General features: G+C 42.5%; 1 protein-coding gene and 1 pseudogene across 1 annotated transcript in view; one reads left to right on the forward strand and one right to left on the reverse strand.

Moving 5' to 3' along the window:
* Positions 1-1138, reverse strand: part of LOC127626406 (zinc finger ZZ-type and EF-hand domain-containing protein 1-like) — a 68964-nt gene extending 67826 nt beyond the window's left edge. Inside the window, exon 1 of the mRNA XM_052102161.1 lies at positions 595-1138. Coding sequence (XP_051958121.1) covers positions 595-1038 — 444 coding nt within the window. The 5' untranslated portion in view covers positions 1039-1138. The remainder of the gene's footprint in view (positions 1-594) is intronic.
* A 6748-nt stretch (positions 1139-7886) lies between these two features.
* Positions 7887-10973, forward strand: LOC127624762 (uncharacterized; annotated as a pseudogene).
* Positions 10974-13835: the final 2862 nt, after the last annotated feature.

A 13835-nucleotide genomic window follows, 5' to 3' on the forward strand; every position in this document is an offset into this window, starting at 1 on the left:
TCAATGCGAGTCATGTGAGAGACCCTTAACGCATATAAATATCAGTCACTTTTGCACATTAATCACTGCTCTTCACAACCACAAAAGTGACCGATTATGGTTTCAAAACAGCGAATTTCTCTGAAAGTTGAGGAGATTGGATACCTGAAATAATTATATATATTTTTTCATACATTTATTTATTTTGTGTAATTTGACAATATTTCACAGCACACTAGTGTTGGGAAACACTGGGTCAGTGTAATAACACCCTGTTTAGATCTTGGAAAAAAGATAAATATACACTGTTTCAGGATGGTAGCACACTCTAGGTTGAGACACAGACAATAAGTAACCTGTATCAAATGTGTGATTCGCAGATAGAGATTAGACAACTCACTGACAGGGTCGTTACGCAATAAAAAGTCTGAACTGCCCCTAACAGGAACAGCAACCTAGGCTTGAGTGCCTTGCTTGAGGACTTCAATTGTGACAGTTTAGCCATCACCACAGATGGGGTTTGAACCCGTAACCTTTCAGGTACCTGCCCAGATATTTGAACCCCAAGACAAAACCACTCCACCACCTCATCAGTCAATTGAGAAGCAACATTACCTCTTCGCACTCATCTCTGGGTGCGTCTCTGCTCTCCAGCATCTCGCAGAACTGCTCCAGAGTGACGGACTCCTCTCCGCGGCCCTGCCGCTCCTCTAGCCAGCGCACCAGAGCGCTCTTGTTCCGCGCAAGCACCGATTCCGAAATGGCGACCCATGAGTCGCTCATTCGGGCCGCTGCCTCTCTCAACTTCACCTGCTCCAGCAGAGCTTCAGGGGTAGGGAGTCCGTAGCTCGGTGCCGGTGGGTTCGCGGATCCTCTTCCGCTTCTCACCGGGCCGGAGCCGCCGCCTGCAACAGCCGCTGTTGCATCACCACCACCGCTGCCGGCCCTGTTGCCTGTGGCCGCAGAGGCCGGGCTGCCCTCGGCGAACACGGGACTCTCCGTTTCTACATCCTCCTCATCGGCGCTTGCAGCGTCACAGCCGCTCTCCGCGTTCCCCATGCTGTTCTGCGGCCTTGGGCTGTCTTCCGATCGCCTTCAGCCCAGGTTTAAGGTTTAGTTTTAGTGTCAGGTTTTACCAGTTCAGGGTGCTTCTCCAGTCGGTGCGCTCCTTCGCTGTCACTACCGCATTGACGGGCTCCGCCAGCTGACGTCATGTTTGTCAGCAAAAAAAACGTTGGTCTCTTCCGGGAGCTCTGGAACGTTCGCTGCACTAAAAACACGCCCCCTAGTGTATTACATCCAGGATTTAAAATGACTTTTTTGTATCGAACTCGGAAGGACTGGAGGACATTGCGAGCTTTGAGATGTGCCGCGGTCTTCCTTTTTTTTTTTTTTTTTTGGTATCAAAATCACACAATAATCAAATACAGAATGACAATAACAATAACTGCAAGAAAATCAGTAAAAATAACAATAATAGCCTATTAATACAAAATATTACAAATAAATAAAATAAACAACAAAATAACACAACAATTAAGAACTATATACACAGGGGAATTATATTCAAAAACATATCTCTAATTACAAAATAAACACACAAATCCTTAAAAAGGATAATATTTCAAGGCTTTACAACAATATAGTCTTTTTTGCTTGAGTGTTCCTTACGCCCTCCAATGCTTTAAGATACTGACAAAGCTCAAACTTAAATTGTACACAACTAGGTGTACTTTTTAACTAAGGACATTTATGAATGTGATATTTCCCTAAAATAATAAACAAATTAAGAACAAAACAAATGTTCTTTTCTAAAGGCTTATCGTTAAAATAATAATAATAATAATAATTGTGTCCTCCAAAGTAATATCAGATCCATAAATCTCCATAAAAAATACCTTAAAATCACACCAGAACAATTTAGTGCAAATGCATAAAAAAAATAAAATAAAAAAAAGATGAAAAAATATTCTCTTCATTCAAATGACAAAACACACATTTTAAATCAATATCTTTCTTAAATCTTTTTATGAACTGATTTACTGGATAAATACAATGAATAATTTTAAATGAAATCCCTATCTTATTGATGACACTATCTGGAAACCATAAAAGCCTCCCCCCACTCAATGTCCTGGAAGCGTGAATTCCAGAAGATTTTAGCTGGGTGTATACCCTAAAAGACCGACAGATCTGTCTAAGGAAATTATTGTTGCATTTTTATCAACAATACTTATACCATCCAATTTTAAGTTAAGGTGAATTGTAACATTCGACAACAAAATCAACAACACGCAACAATTGAAGGAGTCCAGATGGTAAGGCAAAAAAAAAAAAAACGATTGCGTAATCCTTTGCAGATATTGGAAGAAATTCTCCATATTAAGTGTAAGTGACCATCATGTCGAAGCAACTGCGTCACCAATAAAATATCATTTCTAAACTAAAAAAAAAAAATAAGTGTTTTATTCTTATAGCCTATTTAATATCTTTATTATTCCAAATCAAACATTTGTGTGGAGAGAAATTGTGTTTGTATACCTGAAACCAGGATAACAGAGCTTGTCTATGAAAGTTAGACAATTTAATGGGGATTTTATTAATATCAGTATTGAAACTGAGAAACTTAAAACCATTCATTTTGTTAAAAACTAAATTTGGGATATAATACCACAATTTGTTATTTGATACAATTCTGAATCCATTTAATTTAAAAAATAATATTAGAAACTTCAAAGTCATTGCATTTAAAACACCTTGATGAAAAAGATTAATATACCTCTATTTAAGTAATATGGCCTTTTCCAAATATAATTATACATTTTCTTATTAACTTGCCTAATAATTAACTTGGGAGCATCTAAAACATTGCTGTATAAGCTAATCTTAACAACCCTTCAGCTTTTGATAGCAATACCAGTCAAAGATAAATCTCTAGCCTAATTAACCAATTCTTACATTTATTTTGTACTTTATCAATTAATAGAAGATAATTTAAATCAATTCTTTCCATTTTATTTCTTTGTCAGATAAACAAATACCCTGAAATGGATACTTTTTAATATGAAGACACAACTAATAGAAATAAGAAAGGAGCTGCAGGATCCTTGTTTTACACAATCGCAATCGCTATACATTGAACGAATCGCTGTGATAAAAGTATTAACAAAGCCAAAGAAACCAAGAGTCTCCATCAAGAATGCATGGTCCAAAGAGTCAAAGGCTTTATAATAATCAACAAATAATATATAACTTTCATCCTGAATTAAGAAATTATAATCAATTAGGTCCAAAACTAGACGAATATTATTTCCAATCTGCCATGAAACTGGCAGTAATCAATCATTTTATCCAGACCAAATTTCAACCTCTCTGCAAATATAGATGATAACAATTTAGCATAATTATTAATTAAAGATGGGCATCCAATTTTTCAATATTAAGTGGGTCTTTACCTGATTTTGAAATAAGGGTTATTAAACTTTGAATCATTGTAGGCAACATTTTCTCAGCTTCCAATATTTCCTGAAAAACACGTAAAAGTAACACAGAAAGATTTTCCTGAAAGGTTTTTTAATAAAATTCGGCAGTTAAACCATCATTACACGGTTAGTTATTCTTCAGTTTGGCAATATTTTTATGAATTTCATCCAATGTTATTTCCCTATCACAATTTTTTTGGTCTTGTAGAATTTATTTTAATATTATCAAAGAAAGATTTTGCATCTCCAATGCCTTCATCTTTTGTGTAGGCCTATAATTTTTTTATAAAAGCTTCTTACAAATTGAGAGATCTCGTTTAAATCTGTTGAAACTTTAGCATAAATGCCAAGTCTCTTTAAAGAGGACAATTCAGTATTTCTCAATTCCAAATTGAAAAAATATTTTGAGATCTTTTCTCCGTCTTCCAACCATTTACGCCTTGACCTCACAAATGCTCCTTTAGCTTTATTCTGTGCCGCGGTCTTCCTGTTGCGCAATAAACCGTGACAGCACATTTGAATCCAGTGAGAGAACTATTGGCATTATCACACCAGCGGCAGCGTTAATATCATCACACCAGTGCGGTTTTGCGGGACCAGTGACACGTTAAAAGAATAAAGTTTTCACCATGTTTATTTCTGTATTAAAATGATGCCACAAAAAAATAACAAATCGTGACGGAGTAGGCTATAACAACCCTAAGGTGCCCTCAGACTTTCGGCAGCTAACAGCGGGAAACTCTTGAGGGATAAACTAAACAAACGTTAAATGTCCATCGTTTGCCACCGTAGTACCGAGTGCTTGCCCACAAGTGCATCTTCGAGGTCAAGAATACATCCGGGTAATTTTCTACGTGCTCGGTCCTTTTATTATGATATTTAACAGGGGAAGAAGGGGAGCCAAGATGGCAGCGGTGTGAATAGTCACGTTATTTAAGCGTCCAAGTAGTTTAAATTTAACAAGATGAGATGTAAGTTTTGAGTAATGATCAATTTATGATTATTTCCATCGATTATTTTTGGCAATACTTTATTTTTGACTTGTTGCAATGGGCAAAAAAAGGAAGAATCAGTCCCTTCAAGAAAGCGCTATATTAGTTGGATACCTCGTGGAAGAAGAGAGCTGCATGGAGTCGGCCGACCTGGAGAATATTAATATTGAGACAGAAGTCGGTGCCTTTGAAGAGGTTTTTGCAAGGCCTGTTTCCTCTACTTACAATCCTTGACGCGATCCAGAAGCTAACTACTAAAGTGGATGAAACGCACGGCAAGGTTGCCGTTTCTTGCGAAAAAATCGACAAACTGTCTGAAAAGGTCTCCCAAATTAGTGAAGAAGTCAAGAGGCACGATGTCAAGATCATTCAACTTGAAAAGGGGAATAAGGATCTGCGAGCTGAAAACGTATGTCTAAAAGAAAACCTGGATGAAATGCAGTGGTACTCGCGTAGATGGAATCTCAAACTGCAAGGGGTCCAAGAACGTGATGGCGAAGATGCGAGAAGCGTGACGATCGACATCCTAAGAAAGATGATCCCTAGTATCCAAAACAAAATGGATGATGTAATTGATGTTGTACACCGCCTGGGGCCAAGGAGATCCGACGGAGCACCCCGAAATATCATCATGCGTTTTACCATGCGTACCTACAGAGACATGGTATGGCGGGCAGCAAAAGACTCTCGCTTTCTAAAGGATAACAAGCTTCGCATCAAGGAGGCGTTGATCAAGCAGGATGTGGATGCTAGAGCCAAATTATGGCCGCTTGTCAAGAAGGCTCGTGAGGATGGAAAGGTGGTTTCATGGAAGGGTCCCCATGCTTTTGTTGCTGGGAAAAGGCTTGAAATTAACCCCTGAGATGCAACTTCGAGGTGTAACAGCGTCCAAGTTTAATTCCCGAGATGTGAACTGATTTCTCTAATTCACAGTCTACATTCATGAAACACCTGCAATCGAACTTGACTCTTGATTTGCGCATGGACACTCGTTATTTGCGGTCTGCCTTCAGGGAGCAACGTTAAAGTTTGTTGTATTCTGCTTGTGGTTCCTACAGCTTAAGTAAGTTTTGTCCTCCCTTACAGTTGCACTTTTGCCTAAGACTCAAGATATATGTTGGCTTTAACTACCTCCGTGTTAGCTCACGTTTACAGCGGTAAGCAAAACCTTCTGTGTTCTTGTTATTGTTCTGGGTTTTATTCATATTATTCAAGTAATATTCCAAGTAATATTTTTTCTTGTACTTTTTCTATCTCTTTTCTTTTTTTTTCTTTTGTGTAAATTCAAGACGTGGAATTTAATTCTTTGAGTATTATTTCGTTAAACACTCGTGGCTTGAGAGATCTCACTAAAAGAAAGGCTCTATTCTTATACTGTAGAAGAACAAATGCTGACTTAATACTCTTACAAGAAACTCATTCATGTGAGAGTGATGGTCGTTTTTGGAAATCACAATGGGGGGATAAGGTATACTTTAGTCATGGATCTAACCATTCTGCTGGTGTTCTCATTTTGATCAACAAGTTTAATGGAGATATTGTTGAGTCTTTGGTTTCTACGGAAGGAAGATGGGTTATTCTTGTCACTAAACTTGATAATGCTACTTTTATAATATGTAATATTTATGGCCACAATTTAAGTTCTGCCAACAAGAGTCTTATTTCGTCATTACAGGGTAGAATTGAAGCTTTAAAAAATAAATATCAACAGGCATTTATTATTATTGCTGGAGACTTTAATGTTGTTTTAGATAATTCAGTTGACAGATTTCCTGCTAAAATGGGCCTCAGGATTCTAGTGATCCAAAGGTTGCCCAGGCTGGGATTGAGGTCAGGACAGGGCGGAAGTGGAGGGCTGCCGTGGCAGTGGACGACGCAGAGTCAAGGCCATGGCAAAGGGTGTTGGTGGGCTCAGTGGCACATGGGAGAGCTGGCCTGGGCAGCAGAAGAACTCCTCGCTATGACAAGGTAGAAGGGAAAGAGAGGAGGTCCCTGATCCTGGAGGAGGTGCGTGCAGGAGTTGAGGAGAAACGAGCTTGCCAGATGGCTGGGATGCGGCAACAGGGCGCCTGGACAAGATGGGAGCGAACAGTGGAGCGCAAAGTCACATGGACTGAGCTTTGGAAGGCTGAACCCTACAGGATAAAATTCCTGATCCAGGCGGCTCACGACGTGTTGCCAAGTCCATCCAACCTCTTCTCCTGGGGAAAGGTGGAGACACCAGCATGCCCCCTATGCCAGAGGAGAGGAACGTTGGAACACATCCTGAGCTGCTGTCCAAAAGCCCTGGGCGAAGGGCTTTACCGCTGGCGGCATGACCAGGTCCTAAAAGCCGTAGCGGATTCTATCTGCAGTGGAATTAGCCACAGCAAGAGCCTTCGCCCAGTGAAGACCACAGCCTTTGTCAGAGCTGGGAAGAAGTCAATACCAGCTGCCCGGGGCACCTCCTCTGGCCTGTTGGCAACGGCACGCGACTGGGAGCTGGCAGTTGATCTGGGCAAGCAGCTGAAGTTCCCTGAAGCAGTTGCCATAACAACATTAAGGCCTGACATTGTGCTCACCTCAGAGGCCTCCAAGCAGGTGATTCTCTTAGAGTTAACAGTGCCTTGGGAGGACCGTATGGAGGAGGCCAACGAAAGAAAGAGGGCAAAGTACTCCCAGCTTGTGGAGGGTTGCCGGAGCAATGGGTGGCGGGCGATATGCCAACCTGTCGAAGTGGGATGTCGAGGGTTTGTGGGCCATTCCCTTTGCAGGGCCTACAAAATGCTTGGCATCACAGGGGCGAGTCAGCGAAGGGCCATCAAGTTGGCCACTGATGCTGCAGAAGTAGCATCAAGGTGGCTGTGGATCAGGAGAGGAGAGGCATGGCGTGTAGGGTAGTAGCGCCACCTGGACATAAGCTGGGACTTGATCACCCCGGCTGGGTCAGCCTAGGGAGGGGGTCTGATTGTTGAAAGACCGAAACCCCCCGTGATCCTAGGTTACATCACTGAAGATATGTCCAGGTGCACCAGACGGTGTATCAAAAACCTTCTTTCTGGAACAACCAGTGACTACCAGGAACAGTCTGGTTGACCACCAAGTGCAGAATGGTGACAGCTGGAGAGACAGTGGACAGCTCGGAAAGACGGCATCGGGGCAGTGAGGGGTAGCATCCCAAGCTGCACCTTCTGAGAAGAAGGAACCCACAAAAGCTATGAATCAACCTACAGGAGATATACCCCTAGGGATTCCCGAGAGGGGGGGCGGAAGAGAATCCCACAGGACGGATCAAAGGATGACGACACATGGCAATGAAAATATGACGACGATAATGGAATGCATATGTGGCAAGATATGCAAGAACCGACATGGCCTCGTGGATCCACCAGGCCAAGATGAAGTGTATGCAGAAGGAGGTAGAGTCACAGCGACAGGAACTACGCCTGGTGAGACGCAGGAGGAGCCAGGCCCGAGTCACCCCACAGTGCCCGGAGCCTCCAGGTGATGCAATCACCTGACGCATACTAGAACATCAGAACATCGTCGGGTGAAGTGGCCCCAAGCTAGCAAGGAGAAGATGTGGCGCCAGTTTGACGGAGACGCAGATACCATCTTGGAGGCAACTGCCAAAGGGAGAGTTGATCGACGCCTCAAAACGATGACTACAATCATTATCAGCCTAGCTGCAGAGAGGTTTGGACTTGAGGAGAAGCGAGCAGCGAAGCCCCCTTATACCATGAACAACAGAGCAAGTAAAATTCATCAGCTCAGGCAGGAGGTGAAGAACTTGAGGCAGCAGTACAAGGCTGCAAGCTGAAGAGGAGAGGGGACCGCTATGGAGCTACGCAGCATAATCCGCAAAAAGCTGATGACCCTGAGGAGAGCGGAGTGGCATAGGAGGAGGAGGAAGGAGAGGTCCAGGAGGAGAGCTGCCTTTCTAGTGAACCCATTTGGATTTACAAAACAGCTGCTAGGACAGAAGCGTAGCGGCCAACTCACCTGCTCTAAAGCTGAGGTTGACCACCACCTCAAGCAATCCTACAGTGATGAGTACAGAGAGCAAGACCTAGGCCCCTGCAGGTTCCTGATCAATCCACCTGCACCGGCTACGGACTTTAATGGGAAAGAGCCAGGCTGGAAGGAGATCCAGGAGGTGGTTAGAAGGGCAAGGGCAAACTCCGCTCCAGGGCCCAGTGGAGTACCGTATAAGGTTTATAAGAACTGTCCAAGACTACTCCACAGACTCTGGAAGATCCTGAAGGTGATTTGGAGGAGGGGAAAGGTAGTAGACCAGTGGAGACAGGCAGAGGGTTTGTGGATCCCGAAGGAGGAGAAGTCTCAGAAGATCGAGCAGTTCAGGACCATCTCACTGCTGAGTGTTGAAGGAAAGATTTTCTTCAGCCTCATTTCCAGGCGACTGACAGACTACCTCCTGAAGAACTCCTACATCGATTCAGCAGTCCAGAAGGGAGGAATCCCAGAGGTATTTGGATGTCTGGAGCATACAGGTGTGGTCACTCAGCTTATCAGGGAAGCCAGGGAGAACAAGGGGGACCTGGCTGTGCTGTGGCTGGACCTCACAAATGCCTATGGATCCATACCCCATAAACTGGTCGAAGAGGCGCTGAATCGGCATTATACCCCGAAGAAGTTCAGAGACCTCATCCTGGACTACTATACCAACTTCCATATGAGAGTCTCCTCCGGAACAACAACCTCAGACTGGCACAAGCTTGAGAAGGAAATCATCACTGGCTGTACAATCTCAGTCATCCTTTTTGCACTCGCCATGAACATGCTGGTGAAATCTGCGGAGATGCAGTGCAGGGGGCCCCTCTCGAAGTCTGGAGTTAGACAGCCACCCATCCGAGCCTTCATGGATGACCTGACAGTGACCACAACATCTGTCCCAGGCTGCAGGTGGATCCTGAATGGCCTCCAGGAGCTGATGTCCTGTGCTCGCATGAACTTCAAGCCGGCTAAGTCAAGGTCCCTCGTGCTGAAGAAAGGGAAGGTCACTGACAAGTTCCACTTCTCACTTGGCACCACCAAGATACCATCACTGACAGAGGAACCTGTGAAGAGCCTGGGGAAGGTGTTCAATTGTAGCCTGAGGGATGCAGCTTCCACAAAAGCGACCAACCAAGACCTGGAGACCTGGCTGGCCGCGGTGGACAAGTCTGGCCTTCCTGGCAAGTTCAAGGCCTGGATTTACCAGCATGGCATCCTCCCTCGGATCCTCTGGCCCCTCCTGGTGTATGAAGTCCCCATTTCAACGGTGGAAGGCTTTGAGATGAGGATTAGCAGGTTTTTGCGCAGGTGGCTGGGACTGCCTCGAAGCCTGAGTAGCATTGCACTATATGGGCAGAACAACAAGCTGAAGCTTCCCATGAGCAGCCTGAGCGAGGAGTTCATGGTGTCGCGGTCCAGGGAGGTCTTACAGTATCGGGATTCTAGTGATCCAAAGGTTGCCCAGGCTGGGATTGAGGTCAGGACAGGGCGGAAGTGGAGGGCTGCCGTGGCAGTGGACGACGCAGAGTCAAGGCTACGGCAAAGGGTGTTGGTGGGCTCAGTGGCACATGGGAGAGCTGGCCTGGGCAGCAGAAGAACTCCTCGCTATGACAAGGTAGAAGGGAAAGAGAGGAGGTCCCTGATCCTGGAGGAGGTGCGTGCAGGAGTTGAGGAGAAACGAGCTTGCCAGATGGCTGGGATGCGGCAACAGGGCGCCTGGACAAGATGGGAGCGAACAGTGGAGCGCAAAGTCACATGGACTGAGCTTTGGAAGGCTGAACCCTACAGGATAAAATTCCTGATCCAGGCGGTCTACGACGTGTTGCCAAGTCCATCCAACCTCTTCTCCTGGGGAAAGGTGGAGACACCAGCATGCCCCCTATGCCAGAGGAGAGGAACGTTGGAACACATCCTGAGCTGCTGTCCAAAAGCCCTGGGCGAAGGGCGTTACCGCTGGCGGCATGACCAGGTCCTAAAAGCCGTAGCGGATTCTATCTGCAGTGGAATTAGCCACAGCAAGAGCCTTCGCCCAGTGAAGACCACAGCCTTTGTCAGAGCTGGGGAGAAGTCAATACCAGCTGCCTGGGGCACCTCCTCTGGCCTGTTGGCAACGGCACGCGACTGGGAGCTGGCAGTTGATCTGGGCAAGCAGCTGAAGTTCCCTGAAGCAGTTGCCATAACAACATTAAGGCCTGACATTGTGCTCACCTCAGAGGCCTCCAAGCAGGTGATTCTCTTAGAGTTAACAGTGCCTTGGGAGGACCGTATGGAGGAGGCCAATGAAAGAAAGAGGGCAAAGTACTCCCAGCTTGTGGAGGGTTGCCGGAGCAATGGGTGGCGGGCGATATGCCAACCTGTCGAAGTGGGATGTCGAGGGTTTGTGGGCCATTCCCTTTGCAGGGCCTACAAAATGCTTGGCATCACAGGGGCGAGTCAGCGAAGGGCCATCAAGTTGGCCACTGATGCTGCAGAAGTAGCATCAAGGTGGCTGTGGATCAGGAGAGGAGAGGCATGGCGTGTAGGGTAGTAGCGCCACCTGGACATAAGCTGGGACTTGATCACCCCGGCTGGGTCGCCTAGGGGAGGGGGGTCTGATTGTTGAAAGACCCGAAACCCCCCGTGATCCTAGGTTACATCACTGATGATATGTCCAGGTGCACCAGACGGTGTATCAAAAACCAAAGGCCTCAGTAATAACATTATTTGTAACTTGTGTGACCATCTCCATATTGCAGATGCATGGGGCTACTATCATCCAGATCATCTCCGAGGGAGAGAATAATACAAGCTTTTTCTTTTCACTCGAGAAAAGGAATTTTAAAAGGAAAAGCATTTTTGCTTTGCAAATTAAAAATTCTGTTTCAAAACACCCTGAAGAAATAGAGAATTTTGTCACAAATTTTTATAGAAACTTATACTCCTCTGATTTTCAAGCAAACCAAAGTGATTCATACCTACATCAAATTAAGAACTATATACCGCAAATTAGTGATGAATTTAAGTTATTATGTGAGGCGCCTGTTTCATTAATTGAAATTAGGGATGCAATGAAATCGATGAAAAAAGGGAAGTCGCCTGGTTGCGATGGCCTCACTTTAGAATTCTTTATACACTTCTGGGGAATTTTAGAGCAACCCTTTTTTTTAATGCTTCAAGAATGTATAAAATCTGGAGCGATGATTCCCACTATGAAACAAGGAGTGATATCTCTTATTCCCAAACCAGACAAAGATGTAACTTTAATTGATAATTGGCGCCCTATTACACTTTTAAATTTTGATTATAAATTATTTGCTTCTATGTTTGCTAAGAGATTAAAACAACATTTACATCACATCATTAATGAAACACAGACCGGCTTTATGAAAGGACGTCATATTAGCTGTAATACTCGTCTTGTTCTGGATCTTATTGATTACAAAGAAGAAATTGAGTCTGATGCAATCATCTTATTCCTTGACTTTTACAAGGCTTTCGACACTGTAGAGCACCAGTTCCTTATAAGCTCTTTAAGGGCCTTTGGATTCCCATCCAGTTTTATTAATGTTGTCCAAATGTTGTACAAAGATATTGATAGCTGTATAATTTTAAATTCACGTAACATCACCTAGGTTTCCTATTCTTCATGGTATAAGACAGGGTTGCCCTTTAAGCCCATTGTTATTTTTAATGGTTGTAGAAACATTATCCATTGATATTTTGCGTAATGATAACTTTTTTGGTCTTAGTGTCTTTAACAGAGAGATTCAGTATTTCACAATTAGCAGATGATACTACTTTATTCTTAAAAAATAAAGAGCAAGTTTCTCCAGTATTAACTACAATTAATGCCTTCTGTAATGCTTCTGGACTCAAACTTAATTTATCCAAGTGTGAAATTATGTGCTTATTTGACAATGTAGAATCTGAAATTGAAAATATACCAGTTAAAAATGAAGTGAAATATTTGGGGATTCATATAACGAAAAATTTAATTAGTAGACAGTTTCTGAATTTTTCTTCACGTTTGTCCAAAACTAAATTTATTTTTAATAGTTGGCTACAAAGAGATCTGTCAATTTTAGGCAGAGTCTTTTTATCCAAAGCAGAGGGATTATCCAGTTTGTGTACCCTTCCCTGTCTTTAGCTGTAGATAATCACACTTCCAAAAATATTGATAAAATTTTTCTTGATTTTGTTTGGAATAATAAATCTCACAAATTGAAGAAATATATTTTAGCAAACAAAAGAAGTGAGGGTGGTCTTGAAGTCCTGAACTTTGACGATACCAACAACACATTCAAAATTAATTGGTTGAAGAGATGCTTGCTTGGGTCAGACACTTTGTGGTATTTTATCCCAAATAACATATTTAAAAGGATAGGTGGCCTTTCCTTTTTGATGAAATGTAATTACTCCACTGGTAAATTACCCATTAAATTGGCTAGTTTTCATCAACAAGCTCTGTTAGCTTGGAAATTGGTTTACAACCACAACTTTTCCCCCCATAAAACCATCTTATGGAATAATTCAGATGTTAAAATTAGAAATAGATCATTCTTTCTTGAGAAATGGTTTAATAAAAACATAATTTTTATTGCAGATCTATTCAACTCTAATGGTGATTTGTTATCCTATGAGAGTTTTATGAATATCTACCAATATCCTGTCCAGTTTAAAGAATTTAATTCTGTTACAAAGGCTATTCCAAGTGGTTTAATATGTATGATGAAAGCTTCCCTTACCTATGAGGCATGTTCTAAACAATTATCTTTGTTATGTCTGGATGGTGTTTCACTTTCAAGTAAAGATTGTAATAATAAATTTATTCGTCAACTATCTCAATCTAGAAACCTATGTACTCCAAAAGGAAAATTCTTTTGGAATTCTATAATAGATAACATTCAGTGGAGGAAAACATGGTTACTTCCATTTAAATATTGTATACCCAATAAAATGAGAGAAGTGCATTTTAAAATTTTGCATAATATATACCCTTGTAACGCACATTTGTCCAAATACTGTGTGCACCTTCTGTAATAATGAAGTCGAAGACGTCTGTCATTTGTTTTTTTCTTGTAATGTTTCTTCAATTTTCTGGAATGATTTAAGTTCTTATTGTTTTTCTAAAGTTAATATGATCAGTAATCTTTGTTTAAAGGATGTAATTTGTCTTTTTGAAAACCCAAACAAATCTTTAGAGTCTACTGTTAACTTTCTTATCCTTGTGGCAAAATGTTACTTTCACAAGCAAAGGTTTCGTAAGAAAATTCCTACTTTTTAATGATTTCCTTTGTGAAGTCAAATATTTACTCAAATCACTAAGAACAATCGATAATAGAAAATGTACGTCTTTTCTGAAAAAATATGATGAGATCCTTCATGTACCATGAGTTATATCTCTGCCGTT

Source organism: Xyrauchen texanus, chromosome 3 (genome assembly GCF_025860055.1).
Source record: "Xyrauchen texanus isolate HMW12.3.18 chromosome 3, RBS_HiC_50CHRs, whole genome shotgun sequence".
Classification (NCBI taxonomy): domain Eukaryota; kingdom Metazoa; phylum Chordata; class Actinopteri; order Cypriniformes; family Catostomidae; genus Xyrauchen; species Xyrauchen texanus.